Below are 18,875 nucleotides of genomic sequence, written 5' to 3'. Positions count from 1 at the left end.
TTTAATACTGTTTGTTATAAACTACAGTATAACCTAAATTCTTCTTGTTTCCTCAAGTATTTGGCTATAGCTCTCCAACTAAGGTTTCCAATCTTCTTCCATTCTCTTAACTTTTAAAGTCATTAAAAACTAAAACTGCCTTTTCCTAGAAGCTCTAAAAACTGATGCTGGACAACTTGAGGTAAACTTCAGAGAAACAGCTCATGTACTGACAATCTTCTTGCTTGTTATTCTGTGGGGATAATAAGACCCCATCAGCATATGATTATTTGAATAAGTGGAAAGTGGGATAGATTCCCAACAACTGTATATGAAATGTCTTTTCTCACTGTAGACCAATCAATAAAGACTATAGTTCTTTATTAAATTATTAACTTGAGGGTGGGTTAATTCATAAATCTCTAAATGAATATGTAAACCATATCCTCCCTACACCTAATCTGACAGCTACTGGCAACCCACCCTATAAAAACCCAGAAGACATGGTTTATTTAAAGGATTGAAAGTCTAATACAGCAGGGGATTTACTTCAAAAGGAAAGGCCTCTACCAGGTCATATTATGTACACCCACTGCAATAACATTAGAGGGACACTCTTCACAGGCTCATATATCTAAAATAAAACCTGTCATTCACAGGAAACCAATAAGCAAACTTAACAGCCCTTCTTGTTCTGTGAACCTATGGAAGACCTCAAATTTCTCTTCAAAGGAAAGTGATGGTAGTACTTTTTCATTCTTTTTTCCCCAATTTATACTGACAGTTCCTTCTTACAATGGGCCTTTCAAAAGGATCACCAGATACATTTGAATTACAAACCAGAAAAACCCATCAGATTCCAGCTGCCTGTTCCCACTCCATCTGAGGATCCTTCAAGCCTGACATCCAAAAATCTTTTCATGAGCAGCATTCGAGACTCAAACACTGGGTTTATAATTTGCTCTATCCATTAACGTATATTTTTCTTTTGTTTCTATAAAAGTGCCTCTTATTAATTATCTGACGCTTACATCATATAGACAAAACAGAGTCTATATGATGGCTAATAACACCTGTTACACAATTAAGGCCTTAAATGACTCTCAAAACAGCATTACATTATTAAACACTAAAATAAATGCAGGGGCAATTGGGTCACTCAGTCGGTTAAGCATCTGACTCTTGATTTCGGCTCAGGTCATGATCTCGCAGCCATTAGATCAAGCCCTGCATCGGGCTCCAACCTGGGCATGGAGCCTGCTTAAGATTCTCTCTCTCCCTCTGCCTCTGTCCCTTCCTTATTCACATGCACACACACGTTCCCTCCCTTCCTCCTTCCCTCCCTCTCTCTCAAAAAGAAAATAAACTCAAATGCATGAAACAGTTCTACAAAATAGAATGGCATTAGATGTTTTAACAGCACCACAAGGTGGTACATATGCCATTATTAAGAGAGTGATGTATATATACTCCAGATTATCACAAAAATGTCACAGGCCTATTAAAAGATACGGATACCCAAACTGAGGCTCTATAAAATCCTTCTCTCTCTTTAAATGATTGGTTAAGTTACTGGTTTGGGGGGAGGGGGGTTATGGTCAACTGTTAGGGGTCTCTCTGTTGGACTTATTCCTTATAGCCATATTAATCCTACCTAGTATGTTGGCTTTTTCAATGTCTCTACTTGGTGCCAAGACTCCATCACTACAATGATTTCACATCGATGATCCTTACCACCCACAGAGATACTTACTGTCCACAATGGATTCAGCTGCCTCTGCCTTTGGTTAACTCATATATATAAACTCCCCAGATGATCAATGTCAAGCCAAAAGTAGGGACATCTCTACGCCCCTACTCAGCAGAAAGAAGCTACACAGAACATGAGACCTTCTGCCTTCAACAACCTTAGAGATTTAAGGGTCAAAATTGTTCAGGCGGGAAATGATGAGGGAGCAAAAGGCAAGCTGAGGGCAAAGCACAAGCTAACACCCCACAATCACTACCCCCCATTCCTCAGGCATTCCTCAGGCTGCCCAAGAACAAAAGGAAAAACAAATGGTTAACTGATAGAGATCAAGGTCATGCAGGGCAGAGTCTCCATCAGTTTGCAACTGTCTTAATGATTTGAAAGAAAAAAAAATGCAATCTCCAGAAATCTATAGACTCAATTTCCTAAAGCCCTAATATCACCCTCCTGTCCAAAGGATAGAAAATCTTGTATAATCAGTCACTCCTCACAACCCCAGTATTGCTATTTCTTCCCACAGGTCCTGTCCCCATGCTTTAATAAAACCACCTTTTCCCAAAGATGTCTCAAGAATTCTTTCTTGCCCATTAGCTCTGAACCCCACTACTTCAAACCACATCACCTCCATGCTACAATGATCAGAGGTAGGCACATGGCCCAGGCTGGGCCAGTTCATCTCACCCAGGAATATGGTATATGACCCAAAGAAAAAGACAACCACCTCTAGGAAGCCAAATAACAGGTCATATAGACTTAGGAACTAATGAGGTATAGGCAAGCATATGAATAAGGGAAAGCAGTCAGTAAAGAATGAAGCAGGCAAAAAGAATCATGTGTTATAGACCCAGAGACAGAGCCAAAGACAAAGAAAAAATAAATGGCTGCTGGAGGACTTTCTACTTCTTTCCTTCTCAAGCTACATACATTCTATTCATTCTGATGCAACTAGCTAAGACAGAAACCATGGTAGATACTGTTGATTTGCTCACACAACCTCTATTCCACCCTATTTCTGGTGTGCCTTCCTGGTTTCAGAGGATGAAAAGCTAAAAAACTCTATTTCTCAGATTCTTTTATAAAGTTCTGACTGAGAACGTTTCCATCAATTAGATGCACTTATGCCATATTTGAAAGCAAAAGTGCGGTAACTACTCTCCTTTTTAGCTATTTTCTGCAGGAAGATCATAGAATGTCTAGTCTCCCACTTCATGGGTGTGAAGCAATTTTGACACAGATGATGACAGACCCCACATTCCAGTACCTACTTACCAGTTTACCGGTATTGTAAGGCAGATGTAGCTTTCTAATCCCTGGGCTACAGCTAATTTGGTGTTTTCTTAGACTCAACAGTTCAGTGACAGCCTCTGAGTTAATGGTTCCCTGGAAGGTCAGTTCTGCTGTGATCTGGGAGTCAGTCCTAGAGGCTCCGTCAGCATGGAGCCTACTTTTCTACTCCTTCTAGGGCTTTCATAAGCACCTGATTCTACTTCTGTTTCTATGTCCTACAATGGAAAGTCCTAAACAGAAGCCTTGTAAGGATTCACATACCTTACACTACTTCAATTCATACAGCAATTAGCAGTTGTGCCTTACACATAATAGGTGTTCATAAAGTACCTGTGAAATGAATACTTCTTTAAGTAACCCCTGGATAAAATCCAAGATAGTGATTAGCATTAGAGGTTCTGATGTACTGTGATGGTTTGTGGCAGTTCTCTTTAACATATTCTTAAAAAACAGGATGATGGAGAAGTAAAATTAGAGCATTCACTACTGTATTTTCAAATGCTTTTTAAACAGCTACACAGCACTAAAACAGCTCCATGATAATCCTTTTTCTGACCAGCAACCTAAAATCACTAAGGGTCTACCATGAAGAGCCAAAAGTTTATGTAATTATTCCTTAATCGCACTGTTTTTGTAACATAGTTTGATTTTTTTTAACTTCTTTTATTCTCTTGGTATGTTTATGCAGACTCTGAGCATGTTCAGAATACTTGATATATGTTGATATCATTTGATAGAGAATTATATAAATATCTAGAAACATACTATCAGTCAAGACTAGTTAATTAGTGCTATCCTTCCAAATGGAAAAAAAGAAAAACCTGCAACCAAGGAGAGCTGAACATTTTTTATGTACTTATTTGGTACCTTGAGTTTATTTCTTAAAAACTAAAATCTTTTTTTAATATTTATTATCAAAAATTTTCAAAAACAGAACAGAAAACAAGAATAGCACGACAAACACCCACATAGCCACTGCCCAGATTCAACAATTGTTAAGATTTTGCCATTTTAGCCATATTTTCATTTTTTATGTTGAGGTACAGGAAAGTAATTTCAGACATCAAGATACCACCTCTAACCTTTTCAGTATGAATCTCTAAAAAATATAAATTTTCTCCCCATAACCACAATATTATCACACCTACCAAATTAACAATAAGTTTTCAATGCCATCTAGTAATGTGTTCTATTTCCCACAACAGCGCTTCACCACAAAATTTTCTTGTAAATATCTTTTTCCAAAAACATCCTCTCGAGGACCATAGACTGTGATTAGCCATATCTCTTGTTTCTTTTAACTTAGAAGGGTCCCCCTCCCAACTTTTTCAAATCATTGATTTGGTAAAGAAATATTAAGCCAAGGTTTAATATAAAGAGTAATTACAACCTCCATGTAAACTATTTTCAAGGGACACATAGATACATGAAATGTCACTGATGAGTATAATGCTCCTTACTTCATGTGAATTCTAAAAATAATTTGAGTATGAGTATTTGAGATCTACTATAAAGATTATAGTTCAGTTGAGCAGCAGAAGTTTACAGATCTGTCCCTTAGCTCTGGGTAACAGTATTATTTGGGACTGATACTCTCGTCTACAAAACTTCAGAACCTTTTAAACTGGAAGAGGTTGGAATAGATTTGATGTGAACAAGTTTATTCGAACTGAACATAGTGTAACTTTAGCCATTTATATTAACAAGTTTATTCAAACTGAACATAGTGTAACTTTAGCCATTTACATATGCTTTACACATTCATTTAATGTATGAAAGTATTTTTACATGTTTTTCCAACTATATTTAGATGTCACAAGGTGAGCTGGTAGCCTGTAACCATACTTCTGATATGTGAAACAATTTCACTGTGAAATTTAAGAACCTCAACTATTTTTTGTGCCTTCTAGTACGCCTTGTAATTTTTTTTTTATTTTTTTCATGTTTTTATTTATTTTTGAGAGATAAAGAGACAGAGCACAAGCTGGGGAGGGGCACAAAGAGGGAGACACAGAATCTGAAGCAGGCTCCAGGCTCTGAGCTGTCAGCACAAAGCCCAACATGGGGCTCAAACTCATGAACCTTGAGATCATGACCTGGGCCAAAGTCGGATGCTCAACCAACTGAGCCATCCAGGCACCTGCCTTGTAATTTTTTCTTGACAGCTGGATATGATGTGCTAGATAAAATTAACTGCTGTAGACAGTTTTAGTAATGTGGTGGGAAGCATTCCATAGTTCTATGATTACGTCTCACTCTTTCAGTGAGCCTCTGTCTCTGTACTGTGAGCTTCACAAATCTCAGTCCCCCTACCACAGCTGTCCCCTTCCCCCATGGGACAGGATGGCTAGAGTAGACTGAAACTGGCATTTCCCTTCTCTCCTGAGAAAGGCTACAGGTGGCTGGAGTTAGATATTTCCCTTCCCCAAGTCAGTTAAGCTCTAGTTAAACAGTTTCTCCAGAAGGCAGACCTTGCTAAGTAAGAACAGAATGCTCCGGTGTATTTCAAGATGGTTCCTTTTCTCCTTCCCCTGCCAGAAGCATAGGTTTTTCTCCCATATTCACTGTGTTGAGCTCCTGGTGGTAAAACTCACCAAAGTGTGGGACCTTACCCGTAACTGTGTCCTCCTGGAGTTTCTGACTCTTATATTTGTCCACAGTGAGCCTCCAGCAATTTGTCAATAGTTTTCCTACCTCAGTACTGGTTCCCACAGTTATTGAATTGTGATTATATTCGCCTGTCCCTCCTATTTTGGGGACAGCAGTTTGCCCTGTGACTTCACTTACGATCTAAGAAGAGATGTTGATTTTGCAGTTTGCTGAGCTTTTTACTTGTTAGGATGGAGTGGAGTCTTGAAGCTCCTTCCAGTCTTAAAGCCAGACTAGAAACTGGAAGTCCCCTCAACTATTTTTTTGAAAGCTAGACAAACATTTATTTTAGGCAAAAACCTTTGTTTCCTGTTGTTTACAGGCATATTTTACCAACTAAGTTAAAAACCAGTCAAAGTATAATTGCCATAAATTTGGGACAAGTGATAAAAGGCCAAAAAAGAAGGCAGTCACCTGATAGCCTTGTCTCATCTACGGAAGTAAAATCATTGTCCCCGCTAAAAAACAAATCCCAAGTAACAACTAATTTTCAGTAAATAAACAATAGAAGGGAAGTTGCTTCTGTAGAATAGCTGAGCAAAATTTCCACAATGAAAAAAATCATTTGTAATCTCACAATATGGAGAGAGTAATTGCAACAAGAGACTAGTAACCTTTGCTTGTAAAAAATAACAATTTAATGCAAATAGAAAAGGAAACCACATTACAAAGAAGAGAATGTGTCTCTATCAAATATTTGGATAGCTGTTTGTTTGTTTTTACTTCCTACAATAATTACAACCAAAAGTTAACCCTCATAGTCAATTACAACTTCTAAGTTAAAAAAAAAAAAAAAAAAACACAAAATTCAGAAAAATTTCACAACAATAAAACTTAGGGAAAATATGGAGGAGGAAGGAGTTTTCTTACATCTGAAACCTTGAACAATTCTCTTAAAAAGTAATTGGAGGAGCTAGATATATGCTATATATGCTATAATGCTAAGGGAAATAAGAGAAAGAAAAACAGCATATGATTTCACTCATATGTGGAATTTAAGAAACAAAACAAACAAGCAAATGGAAAAAGAACAAACTAAGAAACAGTCACTTAACTATAGAGAACAAACTGATGGTTACAGGAGGGTGAAAATAGGTGATGGGAATTAAAGAATACCTTTATCATGGTGAACACCAAGTAATGTACAGAATTGCTGAATCACTACACTGTATACTTGAAACTAACATAACACTGTATGTTAACTAAACCAGAATTAAAACTTAGAAAAAAGAAAAAAAAATACTTACATTAAAAAAATAATAAAATAATTGGAGGAAAAAAGAAAACAAAAATGTTTATAGGTCTTATACAAGACTTAAGATACAAATGCAACATTTACTGACTACCTACTATATATCAAACTCTATAAATGCTTCATATACATTATTATCAAGTAATAGTCATCATATATAGCTCTATTAATAAATATATCAACATTTGTTAAGATTACACAAATTTAATATTAAAATTATAAAAAGGAAAGCAGTCAAGGAGAAATAACCTGAGTATTCACCTATGGCCATTCACCACTAGGGAAAATATTTAACTTTAAGTAGAACAGTTCGAAATGCAGAAACTTTCCTTTGTTTCTTTTCTTTAATGAAGCCCAATTATTTTGAAGTAATGAAATTCTTGTTTCCATAAGAATAATTATACACAGTTGAAGACATAAAAATCATATAAACTATTAAGGGGTTTTAAAGCCCAGTCAAATCTGATTTTAAATTTTATCTATATAAGATGTGATTTCATACTCTTAAGTCTAGAAGGTGTAGAACCAAACCAAAATGAAGTCACTTATGTCAAGGACAAACTGGACACAGTCAACACCAATGCATAAAGGAAACTTAACCTAATCTTACAGAAACTTACAGCTCTTCTCTCAGAAATAAGTAAAGGACACCAGCCAATCATCAAACACCAAGTCTGTTCAGGCCATCTATGAACTTCCTTGTTCCTAACCAACCTACCCAAATCCAAACAAGAAACAAGACCACTAGGCAACCAAGTAACTTCTGTATTTACCCCATAAAAATCCCTTAGTCTGTGAGCAACTCCGAACTCACTGCTCCCACAGCCTTGAGTTACCTGACTTGCAGGTAAAAAGCCTTATAATAAACTCATCTTTCTGCTTTGTTTTACCCCGTGTGCAGTGTTTTGGTTTTTGACAAAGATATGGTGTAGTGGTGAAGGCTCCTGATCAAGTGCATGCTCCACTGTTTGCCATTAAAAATAATCCACAGTTTTCTTCTGATTTAGCTATTCAAATATATATCCTACTATCATGAACCCTAGATTGGAGCAAGCTAATCTCAGTAAAAGGATCACTCTCCTGAGGTCAAAAACAAAAGAATCATTAAGAGAAGACAGGGGCGCCTGGGTGGCTCAGTCGGTCGGGCGTCCGACTTCAGCTCAGGTCATGATCTCACACTCCGTGAGTTCGAGCCCCACGTCGGGCTCTGTGCTGACAGCTCAGAGCCTGGAGCCTGCTTCAGATTCTGTGTCTCCCTCTCACTCTCTGCCCCTCCCCTGTTCATAATCTGTCTCTCTCTGTCTCAAAAATAAATAAAAACATTAAAAAAAAAAAAAAGAGAAGACATAAACTCGAGAAAACCCTTCTTTGTTTATAAAGGGCATATTAATAGAGCAATAACTCATTTTGGCACAATAGGAAGCCATTAAAATCAGGGATTTCCCCCAAACAATGATTTTCAAGTCCTAGGAAGTGAGCCACAGGTCTCACAACAAAAAATTCCAATGTCACAGAATCAAAAAGTTGTACAGCTCCTTGGAGCTAAAAGTACTTATGGGGCATTCTTTTGGCTAATAATATGACAAACTTTAGACTGTATTTTATTTGCTCCTTATAAATTATCATAGTGCCTAGCAGACTTTGCAGGTGTGTTTAAGTTAAGGACACTGAGATAGTATTATCCTAGATTATCCAGATAAACCCAATGTACTCATAAGGGTCCTTACAAAAGCCAGAGAAGATGTATTGATGCAAACACAAAAAGGCAGAAAGAGATCTGAAGATGACACACTGAAGATGGCAAAAGGGGCCATGAGGCAAACATCACAGGTGACTTCCAGAAGCTAGAAAAGATAAGGAAACAGATTCTCCCCTAGTGCCTCAAAAGGAACACATTTGATCTTAGCTCAAGAAGACTCATTTTGGATTCTAACCTCCAGAACTGTAAGATGATAATTTGTGTTGTTTAAGCCACTAGGTTTGTGATAATTTTTGATAGCAGCATTAGGAAATTAATATACTAGTGATGATCATTTCACTTCAAAAATCATACTTCTGCTAGTTTTTTGGCACGATGCACCATCACCACCCTACATTAAAAGCAGCTTTCAAGAGTAGAAATACATCAATTAAAAAACATCTAGACTAAACCATAATTTTTAATGAATGTTCCTGTATTGGAAGATAAAGTTATCCTAAATATAATGCCCCAGAGAGGTTTTAAATTTCCTTTATTTTCTTTTTAAGATTTGGGTTTAGCTGATCATTGGTCCTTGAAATGCACTCTTTACAAAAGATCAGTGATAGACATATGAAAGTCTATCATCAATCACTCCTAAAAGCAATCACTTGGATCTCTTGTGAAATGGAGGCAAAAAAAAGAAAAATTGTTGGGGGAAAGGGGAGGATGCACAGCGAATGGAGAATTACTGGAAGGCTTGTAATTCTCTGCCCTTTAGACTCTCAAAGTCCTCATATTTACTACTCAAAATGGACACGAGCATGAAATTAGTACATATTTCCAACAGCACAGAGCCCAATGTGGGGCTCAATCCCACCACCCTGGAATCATGACCGGAGCTGAAATCAAGAGTCAGACAATCAACTGAGCTACCCAGGTGCCTCTAAGCTCTTTTTAGTGAAATTTTTTAAATCATTTCCATATGGTACTATGTATGACTAAATGTATGGTTATGTATGGCTATACAGTCCTAAAGTATGGCTGTAGTAGATGACTAGAACAGGTGATCGTTTCTTTGATCTTACTCTAATCCATGAAAGCATTAGGGAAAAAGTTTCAAACAAAAGGATTCCTCAATCTGTGAGGAATATTCCTGTGGGTTATATGATACAGCTTGAGATAATTAAAGATAATACCAGGTAATTGGCTCAGAAAGACCTAAATCATCAGTGAAAAGCTTTAAAAGTATACAGGTTTGATCAAGATCCAAAGTTCTGTAAGACCCAAAATTAAATTATTAATTAATTTAAAAAAACCAATTTTTTGAAATCAACAATAGTAAATACTGACTTAGAAGTGATATGAAACATAGGTTTCAAAAAAGAACACAGATCACATCAGAGCTGAAATAAATCTTTGTACTAAGGTTCAATGAGAACAGGGACAACTGGTCACCAAGTAAGTCAAGAGGCAAAAGCTGGACTCAAACCTAGCTTTACTAACTTAATCCAGGTCAGTGCTCTTTCAAGTCTATCAAGTTGTTTCTGTGGTTTAAAACGCCAAGATAGGGGCACCTGGGTGGCTCAGTCGGTTAAACATCCAACTTCGGCTCAGGTCATGATCTCGCAGTTCCAAGTTGGAGACTGCATCAGGCTCTGTGCTGACAGCTCAGAGCCTGGAGCCTGTTTCTGATTCTGTGTCTCCCTCTCTCTCTGCTCCTCCCCTGCTTGTGCTCTGATGAGTCAGAGAGAGACCAGTGGTTTCTATCCTGGCTCTGACACCAGGCTCTACACATAATCATCAGAGAAAATCTCAAGATCAGCAGAATTATGACAACAACGGACCAATCAAACCTGAAGGTTAGCATTTTGAGGGAACTTTCAGATTTGCAGGTCTCTTTAGGTGAATTACAATCAAAGATTTTGTTTGTATGAATTTATCCTATGAGCATCAACATCATTATAAATATCAGTTTCTCAAGTGAATTTTACTTTTTAGTATGAATTACTTTAAAATAAGTTTACATAAGAACTCTTAAACATTACACACTTCATGAAAAATGTTCTCCATCCTCACTGCCTGTAGTAGACTCTTGGACTGGGTCTCACAACCTTCACTTCATGTTTCTACTTTTTGAAAAGGTTAGAAAGCTAGAAGACTCCCTTGAAGGCAAAGTGTTGGACATTAGTCTGCCAGTTATTTGCACGTGGAAGGCACAAGTTCAGCAAAGACCATCTTCCTATAGTAAGGGCAACTGAAAAAATGTCTAACAAGACACTGAAGGGTTGCAGTAACCACAGTCTTATTCCCCCGTCCGCTGGCTCACCAGCTCCACGGGTGAGAAGCCATGGCAGTGGTGGTAACAGTAGCAGTGGTAATAGTGTGTAGCCTTGAAGCCAGAAGTCCAGTAGTGGTTCCCAATTTTTGCTCCTTTAGCCTCTCCAATGTAAACACCCTATTCCTTAAAATAGCTACAGCTGTTCTGTTTCCTGCCCTATACCCCAACATTAAGTGAGTTTAGGTCCTTACACTCTTGCTTGGACTACTGTGATAATTAAGTGACATGCCTGGAATCTCTCACCATTTCAGTTCTTCCTGACCCGCCACCATCAAATCTGACCATGCTTAGAGAAAGCTTACCCAAAAAAGTCCACATGGAAACCTCTTATGTTATTTTAAATACCTCTTATGCACCTTGTGTGTGCAGCTGTGTCCTTTAATTCCTTCTCCATCTGCTAAAATCCCACTCCATCTTCTGAACCTAGCTCAAACAAGACTCCTGTAAATATTTTCCAACAGGGTCACTCCGCCTATATGTGAACTATTTCCACATACCCTGCTGCCTGCCCTTGGCTCTGTACTCATTCACATTCATTCATTCAAAAGATACTTGTTGAGTTACACTAAACCTACCACATGTCACCCATTGTGTAGAGGGCAGGGGAAACAAGCCTAAACAAGATAAACAAGGTCTCTTCTCTCTTATAGCTATAATCCAACAGGGATATAGATTACCCAATAAATACCCAAATAATGTTTAATTACAACTGTACTTAAGTGTAATAAAACATTTAGGATGTGTCTTACACATATAAAGGAAAGTCTAATCTAATATAGAAAATCAGAGAGAATCACTTCCCTTCCAGAAACATTTAAGCAGAAAGGGGATGATATGTAAAACTGATCAAGCAAAAAACTGTTAGAGAACTTCACAGGCAGAAAGAACAGCATGTGCAAGGGCCTTGAGGCAGCATTCTAGGAACCGTGAAGACAACCAAAAGTCACATGAGATGGGACAGCAGCCCAAAATAAGTAGAGAGGGAGGCACCTCTTATAACCACTATTATAACACTTAGTACACTGTTTTGGAATTACTCATTTGCAAAAATGCAGTCCTCTCTGAACAAACTCCTTAGGTCTCCTTAGGTCTCACAAATATTTTAGCTCCCTAATCCAATACAGTGTTTAGCAGTGTCCCCTCAAGTCACGATCTGTGGAATGAAGAAATAAGTCCTTGATCTGGGCAAGGAACTTAACCTCTTAATACCAGACAGATGAAACAAAACAATCTCTAAGTGTTCAAAAAACCTTGTTTCTTACTACCCCAAAACTTACTGGGCAAGAGGCAACATATTCATGCCAACTGATACACGTTCAGAATCAAAACTAGTACTAACCGTGGATGAAACTTTAAATACTAAAAACTAAACTTTAGATTGGCAAGAGGCTCTAAATCCTCACTGCTCCATAAATCGCCACCAACTAATAACCAATAGAACTGTGTTAAAACTCCCAGAGAGTCACCAATGAGGCCAGGGAGAGGAAGTCCAGCCCCATCTGCCTGTTTTTTTTCTCTAGTTGCTCAACAGATTTAGTAAGTGTAGAATCAAGAGCAGAAAACTAGCACCTATGCCATCCTTCTCTCCCTCCTTACTTCTTAAATAATGTCAACTCAGGAAACACACACTGGTGACTCAGTAAGAAAATGTCAAAATCCAATTGATATAACTCTGCCAACTATTACAAGTCAACAGAATGGGGTAATCTTTAGCCCTACACTTTAAATTTAGTCTTTGGTACTTGTTCTCAAAGAGCAGTGAAGGAAGTATTTTTTGAAAGAAAACGGAGTTAACTAGGAAATAGCTTCAAAATACATGAAAAGCTTGATGTAGTTTATTAGTGAGGAAAAATTAATACACACACACACACACACGCACACACACATATATATATACATACAGTATGGAACTCTGTATAATAGCTAAGGTGTAGAATAAGACCCTTAGCATATCTTTTAAAAATATACTTAATCAGAATTTCACTATCTGCATTTACTATGTTGTCTGGCATGTATAATAATGAATCCAAAATCATTTAACAAGCCAAGAACTCTACTAAAGAGCTCTATAATGGGGTTCAACCATACCAAAGACTCAAAACTTGTACAAAATATATTTAATTATATCAGTGGCCCAATCATGTCAAATTTTTCAAGTAATACAACTATGAGATCAAATCTAATTAAACTAATTAAACTTAACTGTGATGTTTTTTCCTGGAAGATCAAGATAAAACAGTGAAATAATTCAGAAGATCAATTTAAGAGGTGCCTGGGTGGCTCAGTTGGATAAGTCTCCAACTTCCGCTCAGGTCATGATCTCACAGTTCGTGAGTTCAAGCCCCGTGTCAGGCTCTGTGCTGACAGCCTGCAGCCCACTTTCAGTTGTGTGTCTCCCTCTCTCTCTCTGCCCCTCCACTGCTCACGCTCTGTCTTGCTCTGTCTCTCTCTCTCTCCCTCAAAAATGAATAAACATTAAAAAAATTTTTAGAAGTTGGGGCACCTGGGTGGCTCAGTCGGTTAAGCGTCTGACTTTGGCTCATGAGTTCAAGCTCCCCTTCGGGCTCTGTGCTGACAGCTCAGAGCCTGGAGCCTGCTTCGGATTCTGTGTCTCCCTCTCTCTCTGCCCCTTCCCTGCTCACACTCTGTCTGTCTCTCTCATAAATAAATATTTAAAATAAAATAAAATAAATTTTTAGAAGATCAATTTAGTATCATTCAAGATTTAGTAACAACATGGAAAGAGTAATGGTCTTTCTAAATCATGACTGGAATTCATGCCCTTCACATTGCATCCTCAAACTCTTGATACTATTCTCTTCTCTCCAACCTTCTCCATTTCTCAAAAACAAACCCAGAAACAGAAGACAAAACAAAACCAAAATAAAAACATTCATGCAATATATATCTATGGACCTCAGAGGCAATACAAATAGCAAGCAAAACTAATGCTCCCTTTTCCTCAGATTAAAATAAAATTTTTGTCCTAATTTTAAAAGTACATGATTCTCCTCTCCTTACTTCAAAAGATGGATATGAAAATGTTACCATGTGGCAAATAATGGCTTTTTAAAAACCTATAAATTATTTTGGGAAGCATTAGTGAATATCTGATTTTATAAAGTACTTTTTTGGGGACAAAAATTTAAACAAACATTATTTTTCAATTATTTCTATACTTAATGAAAGTACTTACTAAAACTGTTACTATTTAATACTTAATGAATATTTAAAATATACCAGCATCTCTTTTTAAGCATGTAACTTATTACCCAAAATGCAGCTCATTTCTTTTTCTGGCCTTTTAAAGGCCCCATTTTTCAGCGTTTTACTGGTGCAGTGATGAGTAATTAAGCCTCAATACAAAAGAGTATTCCCCAAAAATCCACACACATAATCAATATGAGGTAAACAAGTTTTACTACAATAATCAGGCATTTTTAATTCATCACCTGAAAAGTTACACAGAATAAATATAAGCTTGGGTGAGTCAAGGTACCATATGAAAAGTACTTCAACACATGGTCAGTTACAGTATTCCCACATGACCTTCCAGTGATCCAGTACCTGTTATGGTAGTATGGTAGTGAAGTGACTTCCTGATGCCTTGTGGCTTAGTCTAATCAAACATTATCAGCCCAATGAAACGCGCCTCATTTACACAATATTGAGTAAGAACAGTAAAGCTTCAGGAAAAGTCTAAGTCAAATAACAGAAATCTTAAATGACATTCTCAAAGTCTGACTTCTGCTTTGGAGAACTACCTATTTCTCACCAAATAAACCAATTTACAAATAAGCAAGATCTTTTCCTAAACACATGACAGTTTTCTTTTTAAAAATCTGAAACCTTATTCTCATGAGATTACTTAGAAGACATTAAATATAAATCAGATCTCCAAACCCAAACATATAGGCTAAAAATAGTGTATCTATTTCAAAGCTGAGGCAGAAGCCCTCCAACGGAACAAACTAAAATTAGGGGTTTTTTTCACCTCTGGATCTTTAAAAAATGCACCTTCAACGTCTATGGGTCACACAAACCAATGTCCACATGTTCTCCCAAAGCAACTGGTCAGACACAATATAATTATTAAAAGCTTCAGGAACATAATAAGCACACCGTCCACGGGACTCATGTAATGAAATTCCTCTTCATTCTGGTTAAAGCTAGATTTAAAAAAACAGTTATCACTACTACTACTACTACCAAAGACCCCTCCCCAATGGTTTTACTCAGTAAAACTCCAAACCAGCAAAAAAGGACCACCATACTCTTTCTCGCGAAGAAGCAAAAGCCCGGTACAAAGCTGTCAGGTGGACAGGCAGGTAGGGCTCCACCTGACATACCGAGCCTCGGAGCCCCGGGAGGCACGACGTGGTCACGGGGGAAGGGTCGAGGCGGAGACCGAGACTAAGGGTGGCCCCACCCACGGATGTACCTGCGAGCTGAGGCGGGTGGAGGGCAACCCTTTAACCCTAAGCCCTGGCCAGGCCGTCGCCCCGTTCCGCGCTCCCGGCCCGGCTCTGGCCCCGGCCCTCTAGGGGGGTCTGAGCATCGCGACGCGGGCACGGCTCTGCCCCGGGGCCGGAGAGGAGAAGGGGCTGGGGCCAGTGCCGGCGCCCACGGGCCTGACCTCGCCACCGCCTCTGGTGGAGGTGAGGGGCGACTCCAGCCTGCGCCCGCCCTCCCTTCAGGGCCGGGGCCGGCCGGGCGCAGCCGCGGCGTCCGCTCGGGCCCCGGGCGCCGTGGCGACGGGAAGGTCACCGGCCGCAGGAGGCCCCGAGTAGGGGCGGCGACGTCCGCGCTACCTTTGGCCTCGCAGTCGGCGCAGTACTTGTTGTCCTCCTCCCTCAGCAGCTTGGACAAGATGAGCTGGTGCTGCTCATTCAGCTTCTGAGCCTTCTCCCGGCAGGAGCGCGTCGCCATCTCGGAAGCGGGGCGAGGAGCCCGGGGCAGCTACGGCGGCGGCGGGCTCTGGCAGCTGGGCGGGGTGAACACACCTGGCGCCGCCGGGACCGCGGGCGGACTCAGCCGAGGAAGCGGCGGCGGCAGCGGCAGCTGGAACAGAAGGAGGAGCGGCGGCGGCGGGTGGCAGCGCCGACGTGTCCCGCCTCCTCGCCGGGCCGGCCCCGCACGCACAGCCAGAGCCGGCGAGGCACAAGGAGGGGGAGGGGGAGGGGGGAAGACGGGGCTGAAGCTTCCGGGTGGCGCCGCAGGAAGGAACCCAGGCGCCGGGCGAGCTGCGCATGCGCCGAACTTCCCCGGGAAACCGGCCGTGAGGGGATCTCTGCGCTGGGCCCTTCGCCAAAGGTGATTACGGGAAGGTATTTAGTGCTGCCCGCTGTGGGCTTCCCCACCTTGGAGATCACACTGTACCAGAGTGCCCTCGGGTGAAACCCGGTGAAGGAAGACCTTTACAAGGAGGTGACTTTGACTTGCTTTCTTGCCTTTGCGCTTGCTGGAGCAACATTGGAAATGCATAAATAAAAGTGATTAACCGCATTCATTTATTCATTCCATGTTTATTCACCTGCAGTTTTGAAACAGGCACTATCCTAGAAATTGGAGACACTAGTTGGAATAAAATAGTGAAAACAGTCCCAGAGAAATAGTTTGGTAGTGACATATGTTAAGGGCTGACATTGAGTGGTTACTCTGTGCCAAGAACTATGAACTCATTAACCCTTATCACAACCCTGTGATAACGTTATTCTCATTATACAGATGTGGAAAATGAGGTATGGAAGAGTTAAATAACTTGCCCGGGTTACAGAGCTACCCAGTGGAGGAGTTGAGATTCAAATCCAAAGCAGTCTGGCTCCAGAGTCTAAAACACGTGAAAACAAGGCCTTTCATAAGGAAAGTAAAGGCCTTTCACAAGGAGGCAAACACTGGGCGATGTTACTTTAACAAGAAGCTGTATAAACAGTGTTCTTTAATGTGTGAAAAACTAGGGAAAGAAGACACTTAATTAGAACCCGGAGCTCCCCAATCAGGACTCATGGGATTTGAACCCTGTGTGAGGCTATTTGACTATTTTGGCATATCATGGCATATGACCAATTTCTAATATGAAGCTTTTGCAATCAGAATAAACGTGGCCCTTGCCTATGGAGGAACAGATGCTAAGAAAGGCAATGAGATGGGGCCTGTGTCCTAGTTTTCCACAGGGCCAATTCCTACCATAGGCCCTGCATAAAGGTGACTCTCATACTCACTTATCCCTGTTCTTGGCACAAGATCTCAAAAATTCTTGTGTAATTCAATTGAATGGTGATATCAGTGAAGATGCTGAGTAACTGAACAAATTAGAACTTAAACTGTGTGTCTCTGACAAATAATAACTAGTAGGATATCAGAGTCAGTTCCAATAAGCAGAAAAAACATTATGTGGGAGGTAGAACTTTTAAGTCATATCTTAAAGTCTGGCTTGATTTAAATGGGGGCCAAGGAAGAAAATACTGAGCAAGAGAAGCATGCACAAAAGCACAGACTTCAAGGATCTTGGAACACAGACTAAATAAAGGTCAAGGGTACTACTTAAGATGAGTGAGAGAGAAGTCTGGGTGAGTGAGGTGCAACAGAATTAATTGTTTGGGGAACCAGACAAAGCAATATGGCCTTGATGCCTCTGACAACAGAAAACCTGCAGATTCTTCAAGTAGGATGGTAGCATGAAAAAAAGGGATGTTTGGGGAAGGTTAGTCCAACAATACCAGTTAACAGACACCATTTTTCTCCTCCCTGGAAATTCTGCTTACCACTGCAAGGATTAAGGAAAAAACAAAAACAAAAACAAAAACAAAAAAAACAGACACAGGCTTATCACCAAGAAATGATTCACATGATTAAAGGGGCACAGCAATGTCTAATGGAAATATAATGCACACCACATATATATACTTTTAAGTTTCCTAGTAGCCACATTTAAAAATAGAAAAAAAAAAAGAAACACGAAAATTTTACTTTAATGGTATATTTAATCCATATATCCAAAATACTATCATTTCAACATATGAGTAATTGTCAAAATAAAATTAAAAATTATTACTGAGATACTTCACATTCTTGTTTTCCTACTGTTTTCAAAATCCAATGTGTATCCTACACTTACAGTTTGCTTCAACTTGAACTAACTACATTTCAAGTGCTCAATCACCACATGTAGCTAGTGGCTACATCACTGAACAGTGCTTGTCTAGATGGTCATCCTGGAGGCTATTAAAAATCTAAGTTTGAGTTGACTATTTATTAAATATGTAATAGAAAGAATGAAAAAGAAGACACTGATACCAAAACACCTTGGGAGAAAAACAATGTTGCATTAATTCATCAATATTTACTGAACAACTTCTGTAAAGTTCTCTGACAATCAGAAGCTTACAGTCTAATGTAAGATGCAAACACATAAATAGAAAAATTAAAAGCCGCACAGTAAAGTCTGCAGCAAATATAAAATGCTCTGGGAACAAAAGGAAGAGGACACCAATAGCCTGGAAGAACTGGGGAGGACTTCACAGAGTACATGATGCTTAAACTAGATGTTAACACATGTAGGAATTTTTCAAGTGAATACAGATGAAGAGGAGGAAAAGAAATATCTTGAGATATATATATATATATATATATATATATATTACATATATTTTCTAATTGTAACATACATCACATGTATTTACACGTAAATATTACATACATTTACATATAAATATATTATGTGTATTTAAATATACTTACATATATGTATGTGTATATGTACACATATATTACATAAATGTAATACATATATGCGTTTAAACATAGACTTCCGAAAGCATGGTTTTGTTCTGGAAGCAGTGAGAATAGGATGTGCACAGAGAACATGAAGACAGGAAAGGAAACAAGGAGGAGAGGTGGAATGGAGTCAGGAGGTTAAGAAATGTACAGCCAATCTATC

At 39.2% G+C, this 18,875-nt stretch overlaps 1 protein-coding gene across 4 annotated transcripts in view; it reads right to left on the bottom strand.

The window, feature by feature from the left end:
- SMAP1 (small ArfGAP 1) overlaps nucleotides 1-16,112 on the bottom strand; it is a 215,969-nt gene extending 199,857 nt beyond the window's left edge. The window contains exon 1 of one of the 4 annotated variants that reach the window (XM_058734395.1): nucleotides 15,748-16,112. In XM_058734395.1, the coding sequence (XP_058590378.1) occupies nucleotides 15,748-15,865 (118 nt within the window). In that variant the 5' untranslated portion in view covers nucleotides 15,866-16,112. The remainder of the gene's footprint in view (nucleotides 1-15,747) is intronic. The other 3 variants (XM_058734391.1, XM_058734392.1, XM_058734394.1) reach the window with 3 other exon arrangements.
- Nucleotides 16,113-18,875: the final 2,763 nt, after the last annotated feature.

The sequence above is a fragment of the Neofelis nebulosa genome, chromosome 6 (assembly GCF_028018385.1).
Source record: "Neofelis nebulosa isolate mNeoNeb1 chromosome 6, mNeoNeb1.pri, whole genome shotgun sequence".
NCBI lineage: Eukaryota > Metazoa > Chordata > Mammalia > Carnivora > Felidae > Neofelis > Neofelis nebulosa.
This window is presented reverse-complemented; position numbering and strand designations above follow the sequence as displayed.